The 12,959-nt window shown below is 38.7% G+C and overlaps 2 protein-coding genes across 3 annotated transcripts; both read left to right on the top strand.

The window, feature by feature from the left end:
• Positions 1-1,783: 1,783 nt before the first annotated feature.
• Positions 1,784-3,375, top strand: iapp (islet amyloid polypeptide; the record flags this gene model as incomplete). The annotated part of the gene is made up of 3 exons (XM_083907275.1): positions 1,784-1,863; positions 2,223-2,363; positions 3,201-3,375. 3 exons carry the CDS (start codon positions 1,784-1,786, stop codon positions 3,373-3,375), a joined length of 396 nt encoding a protein of 131 aa, XP_083763401.1.
• A 2,618-nt stretch (positions 3,376-5,993) lies between these two features.
• pyroxd1 (pyridine nucleotide-disulphide oxidoreductase domain 1) lies at positions 5,994-12,341 on the top strand. Of its 2 annotated transcripts, XM_083907324.1 has the most exons (14): positions 5,994-6,271; positions 6,422-6,502; positions 6,703-6,822; positions 7,251-7,379; positions 8,041-8,114; positions 8,236-8,432; positions 8,527-8,624; positions 8,717-8,819; positions 8,927-9,042; positions 9,461-9,583; positions 10,565-10,702; positions 10,846-10,935; positions 11,087-11,137; positions 11,224-11,353. In XM_083907324.1, exons 1-13 carry the CDS (start codon positions 6,194-6,196, stop codon positions 11,108-11,110), a joined length of 1,371 nt encoding a protein of 456 aa, XP_083763450.1. In that variant the 5' UTR covers positions 5,994-6,193; the 3' UTR covers positions 11,111-11,137; positions 11,224-11,353. The 2 variants fall into 2 exon arrangements, with proteins under 2 accessions (XP_083763450.1, XP_083763449.1); XM_083907323.1 differs by lacking the exon at positions 11,087-11,137 and having other exon boundaries at positions 11,224-12,341.
• The last annotated feature ends 618 nt before the right edge of the window (positions 12,342-12,959 follow it).

The raw sequence follows: 12,959 nt of genomic DNA, 5'->3' as shown, positions 1-12,959 counted from the left end.
ACACCTCTTTGTCTACTGTAGGTATTGGGGAGCTGGCTCCCTGCGGGTGCTGCAGGAAGGTGCAGGCTAGACACAATACACAATATATGATACACTATACACAAAGGACCTGGTATTCTGTACTGGGAAGGTATCGGGTCATGGGCAGTTCTAGCTCTGAGACAGAGAAATTGAATTTACCATTACAGGGGGCAGAAAGCAGTTTTCTGATACTGTACAGATGATGTAGATTCATCCAGGTTATTCCAAAGCATTTAGTTGATAACAGCAGATATGGAGCAACATTAGATTTTTGGCCAAAACTCTGTCTCTCAGGTCTCAGGTTTGGTTTTACGACCAACTCCCAAGGGAAAATGGTCCAAACCAATCATAATAATGTCAGCAACAGTGGGTCAGGTGATGATTTTGTGTTACATTACCCAACCCATGGTTGACGGGCATATTGATGAGCAGCTTTAACGTGGAAAATGCGTTTTCGAAATTTCTCAGGAATCATAAATTATTGTTATTTTTGCCGTGTCCTAATTCAGGTCAAGTGTTAACCTCATGTTTTACCATTACTTCATTACTTTCTCAGTTGTTGATGACATGTCCCATCAAGAATAATGAGACGCCGTGCATTATTGATGATGATTCATCTCCAATTTATTATTCATCATCGATGAAGCCCAGTGGGACGCGACGGGGCCAAAGTTTGATGACCTTAAATTTCATTACCTGTCTCAAGGCAAAAGAGGAAGAGAGCGTTTCACGTTGACAGTCCTCGGCTCCCCAGTGTGGGTTTACGGTGGGTCACTGATGACGAACGATGGTGACGTACAAATATGTGTACGTGTGTGTGAGCGTGCCATGTCAAAGTTTGCATTATTGCGTGATCGGGTGAAAAGTGTGCAACATTATGGTAAAGTTGAGGGTGTGTATAAGACTCTCCAGGTCTTCCTTACACACACACACACACCCCCACCACCCCCTTTTCACTCTGTGTAAATGAAAATGCACGGCTATATTTGGAGCGAGCTGATGTCACAAGTGGTTTGAGCAGAGAGCCTATAACCGTTGCAGTCGTTTGGTGTTGTGACAGACAAACCCTGGACTGCTCCCGTGACAGACTGGGATCTGCTGGATCTACGAAAAACAAAATATATAAGTAAGTACACTTTTGTTCTAAATCTTGCATTTACTTTAATTGGAGGGTACAAAAAGAGAGCTGCAGAAGAGAACACATAGCTATCTTTTCAGCTTTTCTTCTGTTTCCTGTTGGGAACTTGTGTATCCCTTTTTTTTTTTAATTCAAGATCCAGAAGTGTCATACAGCATGTCTGCACAAAGATTTAATTTTAAGATTTGTTTCAGCGTGTGTCATTGTTCTCTCTTTTGGACTGATGTTAGTCTGAATCTTTCATTTATTTTCTGACATTTTACAGACAAATTTGCACACAATAATTGTGAGCTACAACATTTCTTTTATCGTTTTAAATGATGCGACACAAGACATTACATAAATGAAATAAATATTTGTGGCATCAGCCGATTAAGCTATGTCGTTCAGTTGCTTTAATTTAGACTGTAGATTCATTAAAATGATATAGATTTGACAGTAAATGTTCCTCACTACTTTTGATAATGATTAGATCAGATTATCTGTAGATGATGTACTAATTATTCATAAAAGTGTTAAAGATTGCTAAAAAGTACTGATTTTATTAACTCTTTTGCCCCCGATAGTCATCTGTAACAATCCACTGTATTCCCTGTGTTGATCCAGCTAAACTCACCCATCACTATGTACCACCTGAGGTTGCCTGTGCTTCTGCTCATGCTGCTCGTTTTGCTGCGCTGTGTCACCGCTGCTCCACAATACAGGTAAACAACTGCAGGATCAAATCGTCAAACGAAAGCAAAATATTAGTTATTGTGAGAATGTTACTGTTAAAACAGTTGGGGGAAGCAACAGTTAACATGAGGTTAACCCTGCAGACAAGCAGCTGGATATCGAGGAAATTGTGTGATTAAAGAGGCTGTTCTGTGTGAGGAGCACCAGGGCAATGATGCACAACTTGACTGTGGGAAAGTGCTTCATTGTCTTCATCTCAGATGGAGCAAAAAATTGCCACTTTTTCTGCTCATACTTTGGACTGGTGGATGTTTTGAAGAGGGACATCATCAGCTTTCAGTGTGAAACCATTTGACCCTTTCCTCCCCCACCCCCTTCTGTGATTCAGGTACTTCAGCCCCGGCTCATCCAGCGAGCAGGAAAGTGCTCTCCCAGACAGCGAGGGCTGGTTGCCTCCTGCGCTAATCTCGAACCCATTCCTCGGCCTTATGGGCACACGGCCGCAAAGAGGACTCACAGCTATGAACAGGTGACAGCGGGCTTTGCAGGAAAATAAATTAATAAAAAAAAATATATAATTTCACCAAGAAGACACCAGACTCTTAGAAATAAGGTTCCAAATAACGCTTCCAAAGGTGTCCTTATACCTAGAACCATTTGCTTCTGAAAAACCCTTTCCCGAATAAAGGGTTTTAAAGGGTTCTTGGTGGAACCCTCTAAAATGGTTCCAGGTGTGACTTTTATAAAAAAGGTTCTACCTGGAGCCAAAAAGGGTTCTCCTATGAGGACAAGCCGAAGAACCTTATATGGGTCTACTGAGCACTTTTATTTCTAAGAGTGCAGTGAGATGAAGATTCTCTTTTCAACAGGGTCTTCATTCAACAGGGTTACAGACAGACAAAATAACATAACATTTTACGGATCATAAGGTCATAAAATGAATGTACACTAGCATATAGCAAACAGGGCAGTGAGATCAATTTAAAACACTGATAGCCAAGTTCATTTATACTCTTAGAAATAAAAGTTATAAGTAGAACTATATAAGGTTATTCGGCTTGTCCTCATAGGAGAACCCTTTTTGGCTTTTGGGGTTCCACCAAGAACCCTTTTAAAAACCTTTATTCAGCAAAGGGTTTTTAAAGGGTTCTCTGGATAAAAATGGTTCTTACTGGAACCATTAGTGTTACCAAGTACCCTTGGCAAACCCTTTCTTCGGGGAAAAGGGTTTTTCAGAAGCAAATGGTTCCAGGTAGAACCTCAGCCCTTGTAGAAGGACCCTTTGGGAACCTTTATTTCTAAGAGCATAGAAACATTCGTTCTGTGAGTTCTTTTAAGATTCTGTTGTCCTGATGCTCTTTTCTAGCCACCACATAGAGAAGAGGAAGTGCAACACAGCCACCTGCGTCACCCAGAGGTTAGCAGACTTCTTGGTTCGCTCCAGTAACACCATCGGAACGGTCTACGCACCGACCAACGTAGGATCGGCCACTTACGGCAAGAGGAACCTACCTGAGCCTCCCAACTATCTGCCTCTTTAGTGCCACATGTGGACTTCACCCGACACTCTGATGAGAAAAAACAAGTCATCTTATATTACGAAGACTGTAGAATGGCATTAATAATGACAGCAAATATGGTGATAATGAACAGCCTCATGTTCTTCTTTATTTTCTACTTTAAGAAACAGTGCCTTTAATTTAAACTATCAAAGTCAATGTATATTTATTTTAAATGTGTGTGTGTGTGTGTTGTGGCTTTATTGGTGATGTACCTACACTGGCATGATGTGAATATATATATATATATGTAAAAAAAACCACCATAAATACAATAAATAAAATAAAGCAAATGTAAAGCCATATTAAATGAAATGACCACATGTTGTTTTGATAATAAAATTACCTATTTAAAAATCTTCATGTATCAAGTCTCATTATTGACATCGCTCAAGTTGAATCTTATGTAAAATGTCCATTAACACAGTTATTAATATTTAATTTGGAATATACGTTTGAAATTCAAAGTTAAAATTACTTATGAAGTGAAATATTTCCTTTTTCTCCTTAATTAAGACAATAAAGAGAGTGTGTCCCTAAAACTATTTTTTTTCTCAACATTACATAATACTTAATATTCTTATGTAGTATGAGAGGAAATATTAAATAAACACCTGCTTCATCAGGATGGTGTGAATGATGCACAGAAAAAAAGTTTCCAGCTCCCGTCCAGTAAAAATGTGAGAATATAATTTTTATGTTATAAGAAAAAGAAATTGGCAAACAGTGTCATGGTCTTGCAGCATCCAATACTCAAAATTAAAAGCTGATTGAGAAACAGGTTTTCACAACCATTAAAGAAGTAATATTATTGTTAAAGGTGCATTTTTATGCATAAAATCCTCCTAATATGTCACAGAGACTCAGGAATAATGTTCATATAACACACTGAACTCACCAACAACAACAGTACAGCCAAAATATTTGCATTAAAAAAAAACTTTTACAGACTGCAAATCATGTTTTGGCATGTGGCGCCACCTACCGCCGTCTACCAATCATTGCAGTCAGTAGAGTCTCAGCTGCCACGTAACCACGGGTTGCCAGTTACTTTAAAAAACAAAACCTAAAAGACCTCTGTATTTTGAATTTGAGTGTAGTAACTGTTTTTGGCCACATTCTTACATATTTAAATCTTGCAGAACAATACATTTTTATTATAATTAGCCAGATTTTAAATGATGAGCAGGTAACTCTCATTTGCTGGAGACCATAAACACCCCAGTTTAGATATCAGTGATGCTGTTTTATGATATTCCTATATTTTATATTATAATGTTTTGTGTGTAGATGTTGAAAGATCCACCGAAACATGTTCTCCTCTATCTATCCAATGCTAACACTGTTTGCCTCATTTCTGATTTCAAATGTTCTGACAAAAATATTATTGGAGCACTGTTTTCCACATGTTGCCCTCCTGCCGTTCATAATAACGTGATGAAAACTGAGAGGAGAAGAATGACGCACGTCATTAACCTGCATTTGATTAGCAGTGACCCAATCATCTCAGACACTGACAGCAATACTCCCATGCATGGTTAACACCGGCATAAAAGGTTTTCAAAAATAGAACAAGTGCCAGCTTTTGCTGATGAATCCAGAAACAACGCAGCCATTATCTGTTGAACACCCTGACAGGGGATGGGGATCATGTCAAGATCTCTTGCCTGTTTGATGTAAAATCACAAATGGCATCGGTACTTCAGCTGTTATTGGGTGGCGAGTTGTTTATCACTGCAGTAATGACGGCTGATGCATGTTTTGATGGAATTTTGGGTCTGACTCTTGACCCGGTGGCCGCGTTCAACTCTGACATTAAAGGGACAATCGTGATCCAAATATAAACAAGGAGGTCAACCTGCCAACAATATTCAGAAAGGCAGACTGTGACCTGCTCTTACCACTAAACTGATTTACAACATAAAAACATTGAAAACAACCACAGTAAAGGCTTAATTAATGCTGCACCCACTTCAATCTGTAGATGTACTGACTCTCTGTATATCACATGATCTAATATGCTATTCAACATGCAAAAACTGTGCACATTCATTCATTTGGCCAAGAGGTTTGGGCATTTATTGCAGGTGTAAAGTAGACCTACATGATTAATGATAAACACAGGTGTCTTTTTTCGATCTAAATAAAAATCATAATGGTTATAAATTTAGCTTTGATGTGGTGTTAAAAGGGCGCTGTTGTTCCCCCTCTGATTCACCCTACATTCCTAAATTAATTAAGAATATTTGCCTCCTTAGATAGAGTTGTTTAGACTACTCCAAACTGTGCTGCTTATAAATAATATACTGCAATGTGCTTTTTGCACAGCAGCCATTTTTACAGGGGTTTTTTCTCCAGGTTTCCAGTTTGCCACTGTCACACTGAAGCATGAAGAATGGCAGCTGTGCTAGGCGTTTAATTTCTACAACTTTTAATAAAGTGCAATTAATTAGATGATAACAACCGTAAGAATAAAGACACTAACCACACTGCTATAAGCTAAAATAATTAAGCGCGCCTCTCTCGGTATGTCCCCTACTGCTTGCCGTAGTTTATTGTAAACACGGAAGTTAGCTTACTTCTCTCTTCGTTTTCATGTGCTGATGGCATATTTTGCCAACTATATGTCTTCTGAAGTATTTTGAGGCGTTTAGAGACTAAACATTAACAATACCGTGTTCATCACCGTGTCTCTGCTTACTGAAAAATACACTGCGTTGTTCAGCAAACGTATTTTTGCTGTTGGAAAATGCACCGCAGCTACTGTTAGCGAGGTAGTCTGTTAGCTTAGCTTTGTGGCATGGCAGCTAAAGCAGAGAAAACGTTTAATTTTGTGGTCGTGGGAGGTGGAATCGCGGGTGTGACATGTGTTGAACAGGTAAAAATGAAGTGATATGGCACATATTATTAGCCCTCTGCTCTAAATGAATATTTTTTTTTTATTAACTTCATGTATATACAGGGGCTCCACTCGTGCAATGAATGCAATGTTGCTACTTAAAACAGAATACATAATCTTTGTTGACAGCTGTCATCCCAGATCCCCTCAGCTGAGGTGGCTCTGATTACAGCAGGTCCCCACATCAAGGCAGTGGCCAACTATAAACAGGTGAGGATGATGAAAGTGATATTTTCCTGTTGTCTGTACTTATTATCACTATATACAATTCAAGCTTGAAAGTGACACGTGGAGGAAGATTGCTGGCCATGATATCCACACACTAATGTGTGTTTGTTTTATCAAGTTGGTTTAAAAGGAACTGAAAGCTTCATTTAAAAGCTTCATTTTGCTTTCTCATTACTGTTAAGGTGTCAAAGACACTTGAAGAGTTTGACGTTGAGGAGCGACCATCCAGTGTTTTGGAAGAGAAGTTTCCCAACCTGACTGTTATTCACTCTGCTGTCAAATCCCTTCACACACAGTCACATGTGAGTAGGTGCAGAAAGTTGTATAAATAAATAAAGTCTACATAATAGTCTACAATTGTATTAACTTATAATGTTATTAAGCTATACCAAAGTGATGAAAGAAACTTTTTTGTCTAAGAAGAGACTATCTATTTATGTGACTGCATGCAAAAATACTCATGTGACAAGCTTTAATTAGCTGTATTTGCGGATTAAATCATGTTTGAGAGTATGACCTTGTCATATATCTCATTACAGGCTTTGTTTATCTGTCTTCTATTGCCACCCTGTGGACATATGCCTGTCATTACAACATGTGGCCTAAATACAGTGTCATAAGATAATGAACCAAGACTAAGAAAACAGCTATTAAAAGTAGGTGTTACAGGAAATAACTATCTGCCTTGAATTTATTTTATTATTTTTATTTTTTTCAAAACTCTTCTCAGTCTGTGGAAACTGCAGATGGACATGTTTTTGGTTATGAGAAGCTGTGTATCTGCAGTGGAGGGAGACCTAAGCTCCTAACTCAGGACAACCCTTATGTGCTGGGAATACGAGACACAGACAGCGCTCAGGTATGGCCACGTTCCTCTGGTTGTTTGCGCTGTTAGTGACAGAACTGAAAGTGCTTTCATGCAGTACTAAGAAATCATTTCTATAGTGAAAAATAACATTCTAATGTTTAGAATATGAAGAAAAATCGATCTATTTCACATGTTTAGAAGTTGCTGTTTGGAGAAGGAATTGTGTGTTAGGCTGTATTAAATTGCCTCATAATAAGAAGAAATACACTCCCTGACCATGTTATTGGTTACAGCTGGGCAGTATAATAAAGTGCATCTGTGCTTTTCTTTTTTTCTTCAATTTTATGTTTGAACATTGGAGTCACAATTGGCATTATTGTAGTTGTTATCATTAATCTGAGATTATTTCATATACCACAATTCAACAAAAAATTGATCCTTACACTAACAACATTTTTTTCTTTTAATTACAATAGATTGTGCAATTGTACCAAATGTTCTGACCACAAGGTGTATGTGTGGTAAAAGGCATCATCTTATATGAAAACATTTTTTTACATACATAACTGCAAGCTGTCGGGTAACTTTTTTTTACAAACAAAATCCAAAATATATACACTGAAAATATAACCATAAAAATATAACCTAATCTGAGTGTGTTTTAAAAACTGCTTCATTTATGCTTACTCTATTTCTTGTGCTTGTATTGCAGGAGCTCCAAAAGCTTTTATCAAAAGCAAAGAGAATAGTGGTCATTGGAAATGGTGGCATTGCCTTGGAACTAGTGTGAGTAGCCAGAAGTGGGAGGGATACATTTTTCAATATTCAATGTTTCTCATCTGATAAACATTGAACATACTGTACATATGTAACTGTACATCAGTGTTAATAAATGACTTTTGTGCAGATATGAGGTGGAAGGCTGCGAGGTGATCTGGGCTGTGAAGGACAAGGCCATAGGAAATACATTTTTCGATGCAGGAGTGGCTCAGTTTCTGATTCCATTGCTAGAGGCAGACAAACCAGAAAAAGCTTTTCCCTGTAAGAGGCCTCGCTACACCACAGAGGAACCAGCAGGTGGAGCATTACAGACCTTCACTGCAGGTTGTCATCTATTAGTTTATCTCTGTTAGAGTCTGTTAGTACATTGTGTCCTATAACTTTAACACAAATGTTCACTCATGGGTATAATTCTCAGATGGACATTTGCGAGGGAAAGTTACTGGTCCTCCAGAACCTGGCAGTGCTCTTGGCCCAGATTGGCATGAAGGAATAGCTCTCAGAGGAGCAGAGCAGGTTAGATAGGAATGTGTGTGTCAAACTTGTGTCCATCTTGACCTCTTCTGTTTGTTGTTCTGAGTGTTTCCTCTATGCTTGTGTGTGCTCAGGTGTCCCGCAAAGTTTCAGTGGAATACCAGTGTGAGGTGGAAAAGATTTTTACCTCTGAGGAGCTGCTCAATTCCCAACAGCAAACACTCACACCTGAGATCGGTGAGAACTAGATTTTCTGCTCAAACTTGTTCCTGTTGTCATTCGTGTGTGTGTGCGTTTTTTTTTAACCTCCACCCTTTCCTCGCTGTGCCTGTCTTTCTTCTCAGATGGGTCCTGCCCAGTTTATGTCCAGCTGACCAATGGCAAGACATTTGGCTGTGATTTTGTTGTCAGTGCCACTGGTGTCGTGCCAAACACTGAGCCATTTCTCCATGGCAATAAAGTATGTCGGCTCATCCACGTGCAAAATGAATGATAGCTGTAAGCCTGCCACTGCCAGCAGCGTTAGCTAATTCTGGGAATACAGTTGTTTTGAATAAAATGCTAGTCATAGTCACATGTGACCAGCAGGCTTTTAGATCAACGCTATTTGCACAACAGTTTAACTAAGTTATTGTTTAATCTGTTGATTAATTTCTCAATTTTCACAAAATTATGACTTTAAATAAGAACAAATCATCCAGAAAATATCCAGATTAAGTCGGAAAAATTATTTAAAAACAAACAAACACTCAAACGGATTATTCCATCATAAAAAGATTTGGCAATTAATTCTGGGATTGATTCACAAATTATTCACTGATTAAGCAGCCCTAGTAAAAATATTATCATATCATAATATACTTTTTTGTTGTTGAAAGTTTGCACTTGCAGAGGATTTTGGTCTGCTGGTAGATGACCACATGATGACATCAGAACCAGATGTATATGCTGCAGGAGATGTTTGCACAGCAGGCTGGGAACACAGTGAACTCTGGCAGCAGGTAAACAAAGTTCTTACATAATTTTTCTCTTCTGAAGGAACTGCCTTCATAATTGCCAACGTTGTGTTGACACTCGTATTGAAACAACATTTTAGTGTTATTTAATTATTTTTTAATAAAAGTACAACTTTTCAAATGTGAGTTGTCGAATGCTACTAAACTAAATATATATATATATATACCAATATTTGATTTTTTAATAGCATATGCCCGCCCACACAAACACACAGACACACCACCCTAACCCACACACGGTCGGTAGCTGGTCCTTGAAACTAGGGTAGCTCATTTCAGGCCCAGTTATTTATACATTATTATAATAGACTTACATAAAGTCTGCAAACAAACTACTAGAACAAGAAAAAGTGATTATTATGTAAAACTGAAATGCTATTATAGTGTTTTTATTTACATTGTATATGCACAAATGAAAATGGGCTCAGATTTCCCTCACAAAATCCACACAGGACTGAGGCAGAAAAGGCTCCGCTGTCGTGTATGTTTCTGAAACGCTGTCAATCAAAAACTGGTTTCGCCTTTCAGACAGTTCGTCCAATCATCATGCAGAGGCCCAGCATCGTGGAAGCCTAGCTTCCCTGGAAGTGATGATTTTGCCGCATTTGTCCAATCACCGTCAAACTCGACGCAGTGAAAAAAGACTATTTTGTGCCATCCCATAGAGAACAGTTGAAGCTGAGCTTCAAGTGGTTTTAAAACGGCGGCTGCTACGGGAATATGAAAATCCTGTAAGACGATCCGTGATCTGTGATAAACAGTTGATTCTGAACGGACCAGTGACACGTACTTATCACGTTCTACTGTACGTTTAGTATTTAAATGTACATATAACAGTGATTTGGTTCTGTAAAAAAAAAAGACACTGTGTACAATCATGAGAGACTAAAAATGCATTTATCATCATTTATTTCATTTCCTATAATTTGAAATAAGTCTGAATCATGTATGTTGTGTCGTGTGCAGATGCGTTTGTGGACTCAGGCCCGTCAGATGGGCTGGTACGCTGGTCGCTGCATGGCTGCACATGTCCTGTCGGAACCAATAGAACTGGACTTCTGCTTCGAGCTCTTCTCACACATTACAAAGTTCTTCAACTACAAGGTACATGGCATCCTAACTGACATGTTAATCATCTACTATGCAAATGACTGACTACTATATTTTCATAAGACTTCAAGGTCATTTCACAGTGGTACATATTGTTTTCTGCGCTTACTCTACACTCTCCTCTGGTCATTCCACAGGTGGTCCTGCTGGGAAAGTTTAATGGGCAGGGGCTGGGGCTCGACCATGAACTGCTGGTGCGCTGCACCAAAGGCCAGGAGTATGTCAAGGTGATACTGAGTAGTAATTCATTTATCAATCATATCAATCCGAAATGGCTGTTTTGCCTTTTCAGAATAATGAGGTATTATCTCTCTCTCTAAAATCTCTTGACATATGTTTTGTTCATTTGGTCATGGTAAATGTGTCCTCTTTTAAAAGGTTTGGAAAACACTGATCTCTTGAGCCAGCGTTGGTAATTTGTTGAAATTGGCAAGAGAACATTTCACCAGCAATTCTCAATTCTAATGAAGTTCACATTCAATTCCATGCTTATTACTTCAGGTTTTCTGTTCCAGGTTGTCCTCAGTGGAGGACGGATGGTGGGAGCAGTGCTGATCGGTGAGACGGACCTGGAGGAAACCTTTGAGAACCTTATCCTTAACCAGATGGATCTGACCCCGTATGGAGAGGAGCTACTCAACCCCAACGTTGATATAGAGGACTACTTTGACTGAGCTAGGACTATGGTTGAGACTTTGGAGAACACTGAACACTTCATTCATTCAATCTGTCAGGCACTGATGAACATATCATGCCTTAGGAATATATAAAGTAAATGGGAGGACTTCAACGTTCTGTCATTGCTGAGCTAATTGACATGTTTCATATGTTTTATGTTAATGAAAGGAAGATAAGGAGAGATGACTAGTGCACCTGTACATTTAAAAACTATATTTTTAATTTATTTATTTTCAAAAAAAGCTTTACGAAGGTAATACAGTCATTCAGTCATCACTTTGCAAATTTGAAAGAGAGCCATTCAACAATATGAAACAGTGGCCTGAATATGAAATGCAATAAGACTCTTTTAAAATGTCCCTCTGTTATGATAGATGAACACTTCTCTGCAGAAGAATGGAGTATGGTCAACAATACTCACAATCCTGTTGCTAAGTTAACTCAGTGACTCTTGCTCGAATTACAACCTAAACGGCAAGTACGACTCCTCCTGTGTCTCAGTAGGTATTATAACAATAGACATTGTCAGGCTCACATAATGCTTTCTATTTACCAAGGATAGGTTGCTCTTGGGGATGCTATTATTTAGAAACCCACTTTTGTCAGGACAGGAAACATAAGAAGCAGATAGAGATTTCTACACAAGATTTAAGCCACTGAAAGAAGCCAATCCCTGTTTCTACTTAAAGGTTTTTTGTTTTACATATTTGTGTGTTTTTTGGGCCAGTTGTTCACCTACAGGAGCCTGAAATGTGACAGCAACATATGTTGGCTTGTCAAGTGAAATAAACCCCTATAACAAATGCAATATATGCAGACATACCCCCTCTTCTTTTGCCTTGGGTAGGAATTAGAGAATCTAAGGGTGAGATTGTAAATTGTCCATATAAATGGCTTGCAATGAAAAACCAAACACTTTTTTTAAACAAATGTACTATGTATCCTGAATTAAAGTACTGGCAAAAATCCTATAACATGGGCCTTAATGTGTGGTGTGCTGCTTGTGCTGGGAAGCAATTCCCTGTGTGTGTGTGTGTGTGTGTTTGTGTGCGCACGTGTTGCCTCGTTAAGACCTTTTCTAGCATAAACATTGACCTTGTCAGGTCCAGTAGTCCTCATGGTGACCAAAACCTGGTTCTTATGAGGCAGATACTAATTTCTGAGGAACTGGTTAAGTGTAGGGCAAAGCATTTAATTGTGATTAAGGTTAAGGTTAAGGTTAGGCATTAACTGATTATGGTTGGGCTGTCCAACTGAATGGAAGTCAATGAGAGTAGCGATGTGAAAGCATATCAACGCAAGCAACGAGATGCATGTCCCTCTGTCATGATGTTCAAGGTGTCAATATTGATACAGAGTGCTTTCACAAATAACTGACATTGAAAAACCAGAAAAATGGCTAAGGACTTAGAAACACCCTCATCCACATAGGAATCACCTGATCTGTTAAAACACATACAGCAGATTTTTGTTTAAACCAACAGTGATCTCCACCACAATCGGCACAGCACCAAATGAAGGAAACATAAGTTACACGTTACATTACAGTACTGTCACAATACAACCGTAATGG

This window comes from Microchirus variegatus, assembly GCF_963457635.1.
Source record: "Microchirus variegatus genome assembly, chromosome: 20".
NCBI classification, from domain to species: domain Eukaryota; kingdom Metazoa; phylum Chordata; class Actinopteri; order Pleuronectiformes; family Soleidae; genus Microchirus; species Microchirus variegatus.
Note: the sequence above shows the minus strand (reverse complement) of the source record. Positions and strands in the feature narration are given on the sequence as shown.